Consider the following 15,338-nt stretch of genomic DNA (forward strand, 5'->3'; position numbering starts at 1 on the left):
AGCGGTGGGCTAGGGCTCTCCAAATTCTGGATTGGCATCAGACCAAAAAATCTGGCATCGGTCGGGCTAGTTATAAGTCGTCATACTTTTTTATAGGGTGGGTGGGTGGGGTGGGGAAGGGGGCCGGTGGGGGGATCAACCATTATACCCTTTTATTTTAAACTGCTTAAAAGTTCCTCTGAACAGATCACTTTAGGCAGAGATTCTGCACTGAAAATGAACTCTGTCCCTGTTGATTATCCATGGTTCCACAGCTCCAGCTTATCTCTCAGGACTATTTCCCCTTATTAAAGTCATTAGTACCCTGATGGGTCTGGTGAAGCCGACACCTTGAATGTTAAGCCTGTTACACGCTACAGGTTCACCCAGAACAGACCAGGTCACAAAGCTCCATCCTACCTCCATGTGGACCCCACTTCTAACTCTTTGCTTTTGGGCGTCATATTTTTATGCCTTATAGGCATTATGTTTTCGGGTGATCCATCCGTCCCGATCTCGTGAACGCGATATCTCAGGAATGCCTGGAGGGAATTGTCACTGTGTCCTCACAGAACACATCTTTGGCCATAATTCGAGAATTCATACACTAATGCTGCATTTCATATGGAACACGGGAGACGCATAATGGCACTTTCTGAACGGCACTGGATAACGGCACTTTCTGAACAGCATTGGGGAGCGAGCGGGAAGTACCACGGCAAAATGTGGCGTTATATTGATATGGTGATGTACGAAGACTCTAATAAAATACATTTAACTAAATGTATTAGTGTCTGTTATTATACATACAATTATTTTATTAATGTATATAGTTATAAAAATGCACCTTACTATTAATATTTTATTGCAAACCTAAATTAATGTTAAACTCCCTCAAATGTATTGTCATTCATAGTTGAATAACTTTACAAAAGCTGACTATAAAGCATCATATTCTCTAAGCAGGTTTGACATTGGATTATTTAGCATTATAGATATTTTCATGGGTATTGTCATTTGGGATGTTAAAATGTATCTACTAATGGACCGACTGTCGACGGGTTCTTCGTGTCGACAGTAAAACGTAAACACCTGTCATACTTCCTCTGACATATTATTCAGCTCTTGAGCGAGCTGGTCTTAAGAACTCTCATTCTTCATTCGTAAAACCAGGGCTGTAGCACAACCCAAATGTTTTGCTTCATTTCGAACTCAAGAGTGAAAGTCATACTATGCCATACTACCTTCAACCCTCACTGACTGCGAAGTCAGAGCCGATGTGTCCTATGCAAGCCCCCAAAGGCAGAGCCATAGAACCCAGGGTCCGGGTAATCCACTCCAAGGACCAGCTGGCAGATGTGACCTCAAACCCTAATTCCAGTTTATAAGAACCCATTCATAGGGTGCAGAGGTGAAATATATCACCACCCCCCCAGACCCACTGCAATGCTCGTGGGTGGGGATTCCGCATACAGCTGAGCTTGTATCACCTGACTGTAACCATTCTCACCCACATACCGTAACTCTGTACGCAGGCTAGCACCTGGCAGCTGTCGAAACAACCTACGCCAGTGTTGACACCGTCATGTCCAGACCGTAGAATCTGGTGAAAGTGTGTGGGGTAGCCCAGGACACAGCACCGCACACACTGCGACGAGGTAGCCACCCACCTAGTAGTATGTGCTTTGTGCCTCTGGGGGTTCCTGCCCCACAGAGGAGTAGGCCAATAAGATCGCTTCTGCTATTCAGTGGGAGAGAAAATCTTTGGACAGGGGTTTCCCAATTGTCTGAGATCCATAACAGACAAAAAGCTATTCGGACTGGCGCACGGCGGGGTATGGAGTAGCACAGAGATGCACCGATCGATCGGCCATGACCGGAATTGTTCGGTTTTCATCGGCCGATCAGTGTCAGATGTATCTGATTCTGTGCCAGTCAAATTTACACACCAATACTGTGCTCATGTACTGTACTCGTAAAGATGCTCCAATACTCAAACCCGATACAACGAAATGTAACATAGTTGCGTAGTTGATACTCAAAAAAGAGAAAGAAAAAGAAAATGTCGGCTGATTGGAAGTACTTCAAGGCAAACTAAGAAGATTAGATAAATTATTTATCACCTGACAATATTCTAGCATTGTGCACCCTGCGTATCTATCACTGTCACAGCGGAGCTCCTATTGTGACTAAAAGTTTGACTCGATTTGATTCACTTGGTTTAATGCACAGTGAGGGAAGGAGGACTTCCAGTGAACGAAAATGAGAAGTCCATTTATTTTATTTGTTTATTTTTTTTAATGATTGCAATTCATTTGCAAAGTACCATATAAATATAATATAAATGTATATTTGTACTTAAAGTGAAAGAGACATCCATTTGAAGTTTGAACTGGACATTTCCATGTTGTTTATAGTTATACTTAAACTCAGTGGGAGTTAAAGGTTGAATTATACTGAAACTTGGTGACAGCCCCATATTCTATTTTATTGAGTTATTTATTTAGTGAGTTTCATGTTCTATTATTGTTCCATAGTGAAAAATGAACAATAATAAATTGTGTCAAAATCAACAATCTCACTATTGTGGTCACTGAATATTGCAGCGGTAGTTCGTATGGGCAGCTGTCCAAACACATGAGCATGGTCAGAACAGCCGATCGGAAATCAGAATCTGCAGGTCAGAAATCTGAAAAAGGAATCGGCCAAGAAAATTGCAATCAGTGCATCTCTTCTTGGTAAACATGTTCTGTAACTTTACGAGATGATGAATCTCAAGGGGTATATCCTCATGAGATACATTTTTATAGTCTATATAGTTAGCCATAGAAGCTCGCATACCATGTGATGAGCCTCGTTAAGAGACGACTACAGCTACTAAAACAAATATTCTATTACCGTCCGTGCTTCAAATTATACCGTTATATAAATTTCAGGCCTTACCGCTCAGCCCTAGTATGTCCCCAATATTTCAGTGTAATTGGTCATCTCCACGGTCCACAACAGCGCTGAAATGGTAGCCATTTGGAAGTATAAAGCGCCCTCGTTGACGGGGCTCCAGCACTTGGTTTAACAGCTGGTCCTGCTTAGGGGCCTGGCAACCAGTTTCCACTTGTGGGGAACTAGATGGAAGATTTGCTGCGTCAGGTGGTCCTGCCAAAGCGGGAGCACCCTGGGCTTACCCACGATGAGGGACTTCAGGTCCGCGAACCAAGTCTGTGTCAGCCACCAAGAGGTCACCAGAACCTGTTCCACCCTCTCCTCCCTCACCTTGTCCAGCACCTGCTGCAACAGCGGGAGGGGAGGGAATAGACAAACAAGCAAGAAAGCAAACAAACAAGGTTGAGGTCAGCGGTGCGCGAGGACATCGTGGCCCAATGCGGGTTGTCGTCTCTCAATGGAGTACCATCGAGGACAATGAGCAGTGTCTGGTAAAGCGAACAGATCCACCTCTGAATCGACGCCAGATCATGTCCATGACCAGGGCATGACTGCCCCAATCCGCCGCTTGCGGCCGTCCCCTCGATATTAAGACCGCTCCCAGGTTTTGCCTGCCTGAATGTGAGATGCTGACCGGGAACAGAGGTGGGAACGGGTCCATAGAAAAATTCTTGACGCCACCTGATGCATGGCTAGGGAGCGGACGCCACCCTGAGGATTGATTTAAGCAATCGTTGCGGTGTTGTGGGCCAACCAAACTGCCTTCAACTCCAACACATTGATGTGCCTGGTCTCGTGGGCCCCCCGGCCCACCCTGACTATCTTGCCCTTGCAAACAGTGCCCCCAGCCGTTCAGGGAGGCATAGGTTATTATCCCCACACTTAGTGTAACTGCACCCAGCCGGACCCCTTCATGGCGTTGCCGTGGGTTAGCCAAACCTTAGGCCGTCTCGACACTCCTGCATAATTGTCACATGGCACAACGTGCCCTGGTGACCTGCAGTGACCACCCACCTCCTTGCCGGAGTCAGCCGTCAAACATCGACTGTGAGTCCGGATCGAAACAAAGTACATAGTGCGCTGGCTGGAACCAGAGCTCTCTTTTTCCTACTCACCAGAAAACCAAGGCCGTGGAGATGGTCAGGCAGCACCCCTGTGTGGGAGTGTGCCGACTCCTTGAACCCCGCTATTATCAGAAGATCATTCAGATATGACGGAACCTCTACACCCTGAGTGCACAAAGGGGCAATAGCTGTCCCCACGCAAATAGTGAATATTTTGGGGGCCAGAGACTGAACAGGAGAACACAAAACTCGTACACTCTGTTCTGAAAGGCGAACCTCAGATATTTCCTGTTTCTTTCCACAATTGGTATGTGAAAGTAAGCATCTTACAAATCCACCAATGTGAAACAGTCTCCCCATGTTGTATTGATTTGAACAGGTGCACGTGTGTTAACATTCGAAGCGGAAGCTTTCTCAATGTTTTGATTTTCAGATGTTTTGTTATTCTCAGATCCAGAATTGGTCTCAGAGAAGAGCCGTCTTTTTTTTGGAATGAGGAAATATCTGCTGTAGAAGCCGCAGCTTCCCTCTCTGTCTACTACCGAGCGAATGCCGCCCTTCCCCAGCAAAAAACAAGTTCTCCTGTTCTGGGATGAAGGATGTTGAATCCAGACCTCTGTCTGCGTGATTCCAGTGAATGCTGGTGGGCAAACTGCAGCGCATAGCCTTTTAAAATTGTCCTTTCTACCAAGGGAGAAACTGCGCATGCTCGTCCCTATAAGCTCACAAGCAGAGAGGCATATTCTGGTCACTGGTAGCGATGGCACCAGGGCGGATTCGCCCGGAGGCTCACACCGGCTCACACCGGTTCATGTGTTTGGTGACGCGTCCCGGCCTCACCTGAGGCTTGGCCTCATATTTTTGTTTTCCTCTTGGGGGGGGGGGGTCGACCACTGGCTGAACGCCTCGATAGGGAAGATCTCTTTCTGACGATCTCCCACGACGATCTCACCTCCTTGGTGAAATTCTCCAGTGCCGGGAGGGGATGCGGCCAGAGAGACCAATCCCCAGCCTCTATGAAATATGCCCCGGACAGCATGGAGGGAGAGCCAATTCCTCCTCTTCGCCCTCTCTCTTGGTAGGCGTTTTGGCGATACAAGAAAGACTAGGGAGGAGCTGAAGATGTCGGCCCGATGGCAGATGACCTCCAGCGGCTGACTCAAGCAGTTGACGCTAAAGAATGGGTCAGACAGCGCCGCTTCCGCGTGTGCATGGCCGAGACAGCGTACGCACAACACTGAGTGTCCCCTGCGGGTTATGTGTGCACTGCAGCCCGCACATGTCTTCAAGTCCGCAGCCGACATAATTCTTTCCTTTCATTCCGTAATAGAGGGCTTGCTTCCAACAGTGGACAGCTGAATAAGCAAAGATGAAGTATGACAGGTGGTGACCCAGTATAAAGTATATACTGGGGGAGGGCCTTATGATGGGTGCCCGAGTGGCCCAATCACAGCCTGTCAAGGCCAAGTTGACACTTGGTTGGTTTAAAGGGGCTTTCAGCTTTATTCAGTGGAACTGCGTGGAGACAGCTTAACTTCCCTAATTGTTACGTGGCTTCGAGAGAGAGTGCATCTATAGAGATCTGTTTACTGGTAGTGATCAATGATCTGTTACTTGAGTTATCAATGGCTGATCACCTGCTTGACCCTGGCAATAGAAGCCCTTCTTTTTTTATTAATTATTCATATTTAATTATATTATTATTCGTAAATGATAACCTGGAGCTGCAACTTTATCACCAATCCCAACCGCGCCACCATCATGTCTAAATCGCCCATCTGCCTCCTAACTACAAGCACCGAACAGCCTCCATGCAATTAATAAATAGAAAAAAACAACTTTTATAACAATACATGGTTTGTTTTTAAGCCATTTAAGTGTGATATTCCAGAGAAAACGCTTGACACTGCAGCGCAAATCTCCGGCAACCGCAGCAGACATGAACAGTCGAGTTTGCTCCTCGCCTGCTTCGCCTCTATAAGGTAGCTACGTCACATCTGACTGTAATTCCGTCGCGGAGGGCAACAAACGGATAAAATATTTAACTTTGACGGCAAATGCCATGTACCGTTGCCAGTGTTCTCTGCCCGGCTGCCGTCATGCTGTCATCCACTAACATGACTTCTGGTTTGGCGTCTTCCATAACCATGTTCCATGTGAATGCAGCATAATTATGATAAAATTTCACACAAACTAATAGGATAAAATAGGGTAGGATAATAGGATGAAATTATGAAGTCATGACTTTTTATATCCAAAAGGTCAAAGGTTAACTACACTGTGACATGAAATTCTTCTGCAAAAACACTTTTCTGGCCATTATTCAACGCCATAACTCAGGAACAGAACGGGAGATTGTCACCATGTATCACATTTGGTCATGAACTGAAACTGTGTTGATTGTATACAGTAGCTGCTGTGCTGCCAGGTGTAGCTTCTCCCCTGCTGTTGTACAATTTGATGGCAGTAGGCATAAATGAGCATTTGAAGCGCCCTGTTTTACACCTGTGTGAGATGATCCAGTGGCTGAATGAGCTGTCAATCTGCCACAGCTCGTTGCAGAGAGGGTGAGAAGGTGATTGTTGTTGCACCATGTGACAAAGCTCTCTATCAGTCCTCTGTACCCTTCTGTAAAAAGTCTCTTTTCCACTCCACCAAAAACCCAGTAACACCCGCTAACATCTGGCTTTTCTCTTTAGTGGAAAAGGCTATACTCGACATTCAGTCCTGGGACAAAAAGTCAAACCCTGCAATAGTTTTTATCGGCTCCAGCTCTGATCGACAGTGATGGAAACATAACACCCTGGTAGACACGCAAGTTTTCCATTTCCCGACGTTTGCGCATAAATAGACAAGAATATCCGCGTATCATATGATTATTTAATATCTGATTTCATTAAGTTATCCGATTTAAGAAGTTATTCACTTTTTTCCCTGCCTCGGGGACCACAAAAGGTTTTGGGGGGGTGTGGGGCCGCTCCGCTCCCTAGGCTCCCCGCCGGGCTCCGAGCCACTACAGCACCGCCCCAAGATAGCCTCCAAACCAGAGGAGCTTTTCCGCGCCCTGTTGCGGGGGACAAGGTCAGCGCACCGCGGCTCTTCCATGTGCCGCCTATTGGGCGCTGCTGTGCGGGCATGGATACTCCACGGTGCTTTCCCTGTTTTCTTTTTTCTTTTTTTTTCTTTTCTTTTTCCCAAATCGCTGGAAACACGACTCGGCTCTTTTCCAGCGTGTATGTGACATCAAACGTGACACACCAGGGAAACAAAAGAAAGACATACTCATCTACTAGCAATGGCAACGGCGTAATCGCCTATTTTTAGCGGGTTTACGTGTGTTAAAAAAAAACAACCTGTATACACGCTAATTTTGGTGTAAAACAGTATAAGTGAAGACAGCACATTTCTCACTGGTAATTATTCACTGGAATCATCCATGTCGATATAGTGATAAATTCCATTTTGTCAAAAAATGCACTTAGTACCTTTTTATTAAATTCCTTCAATAAATAAATGAGGACAGACATAGATGTAAACTGCAACTTGACAGGTTGGCGGAGGTATACAACCGCAACGTGGTATTTCTAGGAAGAGACATTTTTGCAAAGAGACATTTAGCTGAAAGACGACTTTGATGACTTCTGAAAATATATTAAGCCCAGAGATCTATCTACACTTGTGTCCAACTCATACTGTTCGTCTGAGCCATATTAGTACCCACCCTGTTTTTTTTTATTAATCCAAACTTTGTTATAGAGCTTCTTGAAGTGGCTTACCTCAGTAATACCCTGATTTTAATCAACTGCCTGCCTGCAGTCTTTGATTCTGTCTTTCTGTTATGTCACTGACCTGGAATTGGTCATTCCTATGTTCCCAGGGTCCTATGTTCCCCAGATTGATATGGCACATAAAAGGAACATCACAAAGGGTCCTATGTTCCCAGGGTCCTAGGCTTTGGCAACAAAACGGCAAATAGATTTGCCTAAATAAATATAGGCAATCCCCTTTGAGCTCTAAAATGTCGCCTGCTTTTGATAAAACACAACAGGGAGACATGATACTCATAACTCATTGTTATGAATTATCATAACGGTGAACTCCTTTAACCGACATTGAAAAACGTATTTGTGCAATCTCTCGACTGTGATTTTTCTCAGCATGTGCAGCTCATTGTGGCAGTTGTGCATAAACACACAACCTATATACTCTCAACCAGTTAATATGTAACCTGTTGGTATATCGCTGCACCATATCCACATCAGGAGATTAACAAGATCATAATTGAATCTACATAAATAAAGGGATTGTAAAATGACTGCGATGACTGACGATTTTTGGTAACGTGAGAGTGGCATAATTTGGTTGTGTTAACTTTGGCAGCTGCAGGCTGATTTATCTGCCTGAGTGTTTGAGTGTTTGCCAGCTGAATTTCCCTCAAGTCCCCATTTGCAGAGATCATAGAAGAGCTTGTCCTCGCAGTTATGGAAAAGGACCCCCTCCGGCAGGGAGAGGGAAAGGGGCTTTCTACCATTTATGAAGTGTAGGAATTTCCAAATCAGGCAAATGTTTTAAAAGCATAGTTCTAATGGCGGTTCCGTGGAAGAAGGGCTGTGTTTACGCCACTGATCTAATAGACATATAAGTGAAAAAGCAACAAATTAATTAAACCAGTCTGTAGGAAAAGAATGGGGGCAGAGGGGGTCTCCAGCCATTCAGACTATGGATGGCCCCTTTGAATATTATTTGTATTTTAAATGACTACAGATGTTTTTTGATGCGATTTGTCTGTTTGTTGTGCATTTCATGATATACAATTATACTTTCTGGATGCACTTTGGTGAAGCTCGGCGTATTCCTTACCAGACTTTATTCAATAAAATCACAAAACGGTTCAAATGACTCCAACTTGGATAACACAAAACCTGTGTGCTTCCTGTACGTTTTTAGGGCCTTTTCGTTTTTTTATCTTTCGATCTCGGTGTTAACAGACTTATTTTTCTTAATTTACACTATGTTGTCTTGTTGAAAGAGAAAGAGGAACACCTCATCCGTTCTCTCAGCACATTTTACGAGCAGGAACACCCTTTTAAGGCTGTGTTGGCTCCCCTTTACCAATCTACACCCTCACCACACACACTACTTCAACAAACTATTACATGTTTCATTTTGTCAAAATTAATGCTTGGTGTGAAAGGATAATTGCACATTGCCTTTGTTAAGTATAGCTCCTTCACATGGGAGCCAGAATTCTGCTTCCTGTTGCAGCCACTGTATTCTATGATATCCAGCCTGATACTGGAAAACCTGATGATAGCTAAATTGATTGGAGCTCCTCCACGTTTTTCAACAGTTAGAGGTTTGGGCTGTCTTTTTATTTTATTTCTTTATTTCCCATATAGGCGTGGCAGCTGCGATTCAGTCACCTGATTGGCTACGGAGCCAAGTATTATTCCTATCTGATGTCCCGGGCCGTGGCATCAATGGTGTGGAAGCAGTGCTTCGTTCAGGATCCATTAAACAGGTGGGAGACGTGTACTGGGTTTCTGAGGGCACTTCTTAAAGCCAAAGGTACCCAGAGGTTAATCATTAATGAACAAAAATAATCTCGGAAAATGGCTATTAAATGGAATAAATCTACATCCTACCTTATTTCCACTCCATCTACTGTGACGTTTACTGTATATTAAGCATTGTGACTGAGTTGCCACGTAACCATGCTATAGAGTCCAATAAATCTATTTACTTGGTCAATAAAAGAAAACCTTAATAATTCTTGATGATTTCCTGCCCTGCTAAATACGGTACATGTATACATCGACTGGTAAAGAGTTAATTGTATTTTACTGATGTTTTCTAACCCTTTGTATTCAATCCTGCTGATGTAATACGCTGACTTCTAGAATGTCGAATTTAGCAAACAAAAGTATTGTTTGATTGGACTTTACTAAGCCCAATAATAAATAATTTTATGCACCTATCTCCAAAACCCTTTTCTGATTCATTAAATATGCCCAGCAGTGTCAGGCGATATCTGCTTTGGTTCTATAATCTTCGAGTGTGCACGCTACATGACATTCCCTTCAATGCCACATATTAAATTCAGGGAGAAATGCTTTATGAATATATTGATTATTATATAATGATATTATATATATATTATATAAATTTTACACAGGGAAGTACAGTGTTGGTGCTTTAAAAAGTGTTATTTAGAAAAATCCCTCCAGAATTACTCACTACTCCCTCGTTTAGAGCTTGATGATAACTTGTTTTTATACACAAATTACTAAATTAACAAAGATTTTACCTAAAATGTTTACATATGGTCTGAAATATTTGCTTGAGCTTCATTTGAAGCCCTAGTTTTGTTCTGGTATCATATAATATAAATATTAAAGGTGACGAGGCAATGAATTGTGCCTTATGGCTCAGGCCTGTCCTCATGTGACTGCAATAAAACCTTCCCTCCCAGCTTGGCACAGAAGGAGAGGGGTTGCACATTTCCATTAGGTTTATTTCTGCTCAGCGACTGCAAGGCGGTTGGGGTAACGTAGAATCCGGACTCTGTTTCTTTGCCCGTCAGTTGTAGGTCTAGCGTTTTTGGTGAACAGTCAGTGATATGACAGGAGAGTTACAGTGTACACTTGTTCTCTGTTTGGAGGGCTGAGACGACTGCCTCCTGACAGGCGGCCTCGCAGCCGGCACACTGTTAGTCCCCGCTGCTTGACATTGAACATGACATTTATATGAAACTCACACGACTTGGCAGGTGGCGGCTGTAATCCGCAGACAGACACCGACATCCACAAAGCCAGACTCTCCCTTATCAGCCTCGGATTGCACAGAGGCTTTGTTTATGAAAAATAGAAACCCCAACCGCATTCCTCCCCCAGCCCAGCCCCAAAGCTGTTTTTTTTTTTGTTTTTTTTTTGTTTGTTTGCTTTATTTTCCTCTCTCGGTTTTTGTTCTTCCTCTTTCCCGCCTTCCTTTCTCCCGCTGCGATTGTTATGGGTCCACCTGCAGTTGTCAGCTTTGTCTCCTGTCACTGGTGCAGTCTTCAACTGCTTTAAAAGACCCGCTGGTGCTCGGGGGTCGCAGAGGCGGACGAGTGATGTGGGGAGGGTGTGAGGAACTGTTGGGGGTTGGGATTACAGGTGAGCTGTAACCTAATCTGTCTCTTCTTTTTTTCACCTCCCTCTCTCTTACTCCTAGGGAAATGGGTGAGCGTTACCGTCGCGAGATGCTGGCCCACGGAGGAGCAAAGGAGCCCATGCTGATGGTGGAAGGTAAGAGTCCGACCTCTGACCAGTGAGATCCCAGAGCCCCCGCCCCTCACCTCCTCTGCCTTTTCTTCTCCACTTTTTATTTTGTTCCATACTGGCATCCTCTCAGGAAAAATCCATGTAGAGTTATCAGCCACATGCGCTTTTTGATTAAGTTTCATACAGCAATTACCTTGTTAGTGAGGTTCACCAGGCTGCTTGTAGTTTAGGCATAGGGAGGGCTTACAACTGGTAGCTCTCAGTAAGTAGGTTATCTTCACGTTACACTGTTGAATAGTACATGTAATGTAATTTAACATGTAAAGTGTTATCATTATGCTAAGTATGCTGCTGGGAAACAACATTTTTTTTTTCTCCCATTCACTTTTCATCAGATTTAGAAATTGTTTTATTTTTCCATGACACATATTTGGCTTTGCTAAATGTCATATTGAAGAGCACCTTAGGAGAAAGTTGTTGTTAGTTGGGTTTCTCATGAGAGACAGAGGTGGCAGTAAGTTCACTAGTCAGCTTTTAATTGTTTCGGGTATTAACAGATCCTATTCATTTATCATGATTTTTTAATCTCGCAAAGAAAGTTTACTTTAAGCACTGAAATGTGAAACCCTTAGGGTGAAAGGTTTTGAAACCCAAGAAATGCTGCCCTAACCATCTTGGTGCCGCAAGCCGCCTGAGGTCGGCTCTTGCTATGGGACCTTTTGCACTTAAATGCCAGTCCTGAGCCCTTCTCATATTGGCCGTGGGTTGGCCATTGCCTTTGATGGATGCCTTGTCAGTCCTCAAAGCAGTAGCCTCTTCCTCTTCTTAAGCCTTCCTCATCAATTCATCCTTTTCACTCATCCTTCTGCACCCCTCCTCCCTTCAAAATCGTAATGGAGTCCTGTCCAGACATAACAGACAGCAGCACAACCAGGACAGGTGTGGTTATGTGGAGAGAATAAGGTAGACAGAGTAAGAAGGGTAGGAGGAGGAAAGGGACAGTAGTAGTAATGTCATGACAAGAAGTGCATGCAGTGCACTGTAAATCTCTCCCTCAGGGAAACCTCCGCCCCTTCCTCCTTCTCCACCAAATTGTCCTTCCGACGACTCAAACCCGGCTGTGCCCAGCCTCTCAAATTACAAACGGCAAGATACCAGCTCTCTGTCATTAAAGCTGCCGTTTGAATAAATGTTGTTAAGCCGACGTTATCTTTTTTTATGGTTCACTTTGAAGTGTTACCTTAAGTATAGACCACAGGCTCACTGTATTTATTTTCTCATTTTTAAATGTGGACTAATGTCTAGCCAAAACAATATAAATGATCACAAGCGCCGCTGCCAAGTGTAGAAGAGCCGAATCAGCCTTACTTTATGCAGCTGCATTTACTGCAGTAATTTGACTGCTAACATCTCCTCCTTTCATGTTAGACTACTTCGTTGTCTTGAGAAAGGCTTTGGGGAGTAAACCGTCCCCCGGCGACCTCAGAATTTTGATTGCAACAACTGTCCCTGTGATTTAAGCATATCATCATGACTGCATCGTCATAAAAACCACAGAGTACATGTGTTGAAACATTTAGCTTCTCACAATTGTTTTCTATCAGGTTAAGCAGTTCATAGCATCTGTCTTGAATATCTATTAGGGAATGGAAAAGAAGGGTTTGAATGAAATTTGAGTGAATAAGGCATTTGGATTTATGTCCTTTATCTCCACTTTGGCCAAAAGACTACAAGAAGCGCACAGAATATAAAATACATAAATATACCACTAGTGGATTATGGTGTCTTACATTTCGTTCATATCCCCTTAGGCCAGCTGGTTAAAGGGTACATAAGGGAACCAGAGCAGGCATAACAAGGCTAACCAGGAGCCAGCCTATTTATCTGTATGGCTCCCTGCCTGCTGCTGGATGTTTCCCAGGAAGGACTTTGGTGAAAAGGAACCCTGGTGTTTAATAGTAAGGAAAGGGAGAAAGTGAGGCAGTCGGAGAGAAAGTGTATGAAAGAGAGAGGAAGGCCAGAGAAGGAGAGAATGAAACGTGATCAACTGACTTCAGAAATCCATGCTGCCCCAGGCCCGTATTACAGAGAAGGCTTTTATGGGCCGACCTGTTCCCATAGCCTCCCGCTGCATAGCACAGATCAGGAACCACACCGGGAGCTAATGGATCCCCTCCGGCCAGGGGGTCAGGTCCCAGAACCCAGAACCATCTTTGTTAGGAAACAGCCATCACCATTTAAGCCTTACGTTACATTTGGAAAAAAAAGTTTATTTCATTTTTTTTTTCCCATGCTGACCAGTTGAAAAGCCATAAAGAACTGCTCAGTGGAATGTTTGTCATCACCCTTGTCATGCGTAGGCTTTAAGGCCCCTCTGAAACTTTGCTTTAGAAAAAGGAGCAGTCTCCTTCAACTTCAAAGGCATAATTATAGAGGCAGTGAGAGGATGGTTTGCCTCCAGCATCCATGGACTTAATAGCTTTTCACACCTTGACATGTTTCAAATGGTTTGGAGCAGAAGCTAAAGGGCTCCCGTAAGCACCCAAAAATGTGTTTTGAAGCACATGATTTAGTATTGCCATAAAATGTTCTAAGCTATTTATAGTATTATGTATTAGGAAAGAATATTCTTCTATTTGCAGACAATTGTTGATGACAATTTCCTTCAAAGGCATTGGACTGAAGACCTATTCAGGGTTCATATATCAGCATTGCCATTACACAGATACGAGCAGAAAAGGGTCATTCATCTCTGGTGGTGTTTTTCTATGTAATTCATGCATAGGATGTAAGGTATGTATAAAGTGAAGATTATTTCTCAGGAAAAGGCCAACACTGGAGGATATTTCAGGCCATTTACAACCTGGACCACATTTCTCCATCATTGCCATTAGGTGTTTTCGCATCAAACAGTCCTGGGGACTCGCTTAGGTGAGCTGAACTACAAACTGGGGAGGTATTTAGTCCATAACTTCCAATGATTTCACCATATGAGTCGACTAAAATCAATTTCTGAACACATTTGAGCCAAGAAATAAGCAATTCAGTTGCTGAACCTTCACTCATATTAGATCTACAAGAGGTCATTGAAAAGTTAGTTCTGACTTTCGTAAGGCAAGGGCATGCATCGGGTCAGCGCACACAGATTTTGTGTTTCATTCAATTAACGTCGGAAAATAAAATAAATGTCATAAATACAATCCACTAATATAATCGACAATAACAATACTTTTTAAAAAAAATTTTTACAGAGGGACCGTGGACTTTTGTCTGGACCTTACATCACCGTGCACTTATGTCACTAAAGGTTCCTCTTATGCCGGTTGGTCCCTGCCGTGAAGTAGGAGCTAAAAAAAAAAGTCCCTCAAAACAGAGTTTTAAGAACTATGTACGTTCCTAATTCAAGCAGTGTGGACACAAAAATGCAAAAATCCTCCAAAAGTTCTGGGAACTATGAGAAGGTTCCTGTGGTGCAAAAACACCTATTATCTCTCACCATAATCTATTCAGTTTAGGGTGCTGACGAGGTTGGTTGTTAGGGCTTGCTAGCCAGCAATACAATGAAATTGAATGTATAGACACTATGCAAATTATGGCTATGCAAAAGCCCTGATCATTCCAAAATTTCAAATGTCTGTAAATAGATAATGCCATACCACAGTTTGCGAACAACATCTTTGCAGATGTCATTTTCTTTTTTTCTTTTTTTTGTCTGCTTTTGTGAACAACAATCTTATTTTAATCTAAACATACTGTAGCCCAATAAGGATAAAGTACATTGGAGTTTTTCTAAAAAAAACCATGGGGAGGCTTCCTAGGAAACCCAACTTAAACATAAACCTCTGGGGTTTTAGGGCTAAACACTGGCACAAATCGAGATGGCAGCCATGGCTGTAAAAGATAGGGAAGTCAGGTCCAGATTGAAAACGGACATATATTTGAAGCGGTTCTCTTTTCAAGTTAAAAAGAAAATGTTGAACACAACAACAAAAATAAGGTTGGAAAAATTAACTAAGTTGTAGGATTTGCATTTAATTTGATGAGGCAGCCAATAAGATGCTACCAAACTCAAATGTAGTCCCTTGAGCTTTCA

The 15,338-nt window shown here is 43.5% G+C and overlaps 1 protein-coding gene across 1 annotated transcript in view; it reads left to right on the plus strand.

Annotated features, from left to right (window-relative positions):
- LOC307235318 (mitochondrial intermediate peptidase-like) overlaps window positions 1-15,338 on the plus strand; it is a 39,204-nt gene that overhangs the window by 17,644 nt on the left and 6,222 nt on the right. Inside the window, exons 17-18 of the mRNA XM_080007354.1 lie at window positions 9,383-9,504; window positions 11,196-11,269. Of these exons, the coding sequence (XP_079863480.1) occupies window positions 9,383-9,504; window positions 11,196-11,269 (196 nt within the window). The remainder of the gene's footprint in view (window positions 1-9,382; window positions 9,505-11,195; window positions 11,270-15,338) is intronic.

The sequence above is a fragment of the Zeus faber genome (genome assembly GCF_960531495.2).
Source record: "Zeus faber genome assembly, chromosome: 9".
NCBI classification, from domain to species: Eukaryota; Metazoa; Chordata; class Actinopteri; order Zeiformes; family Zeidae; genus Zeus; species Zeus faber.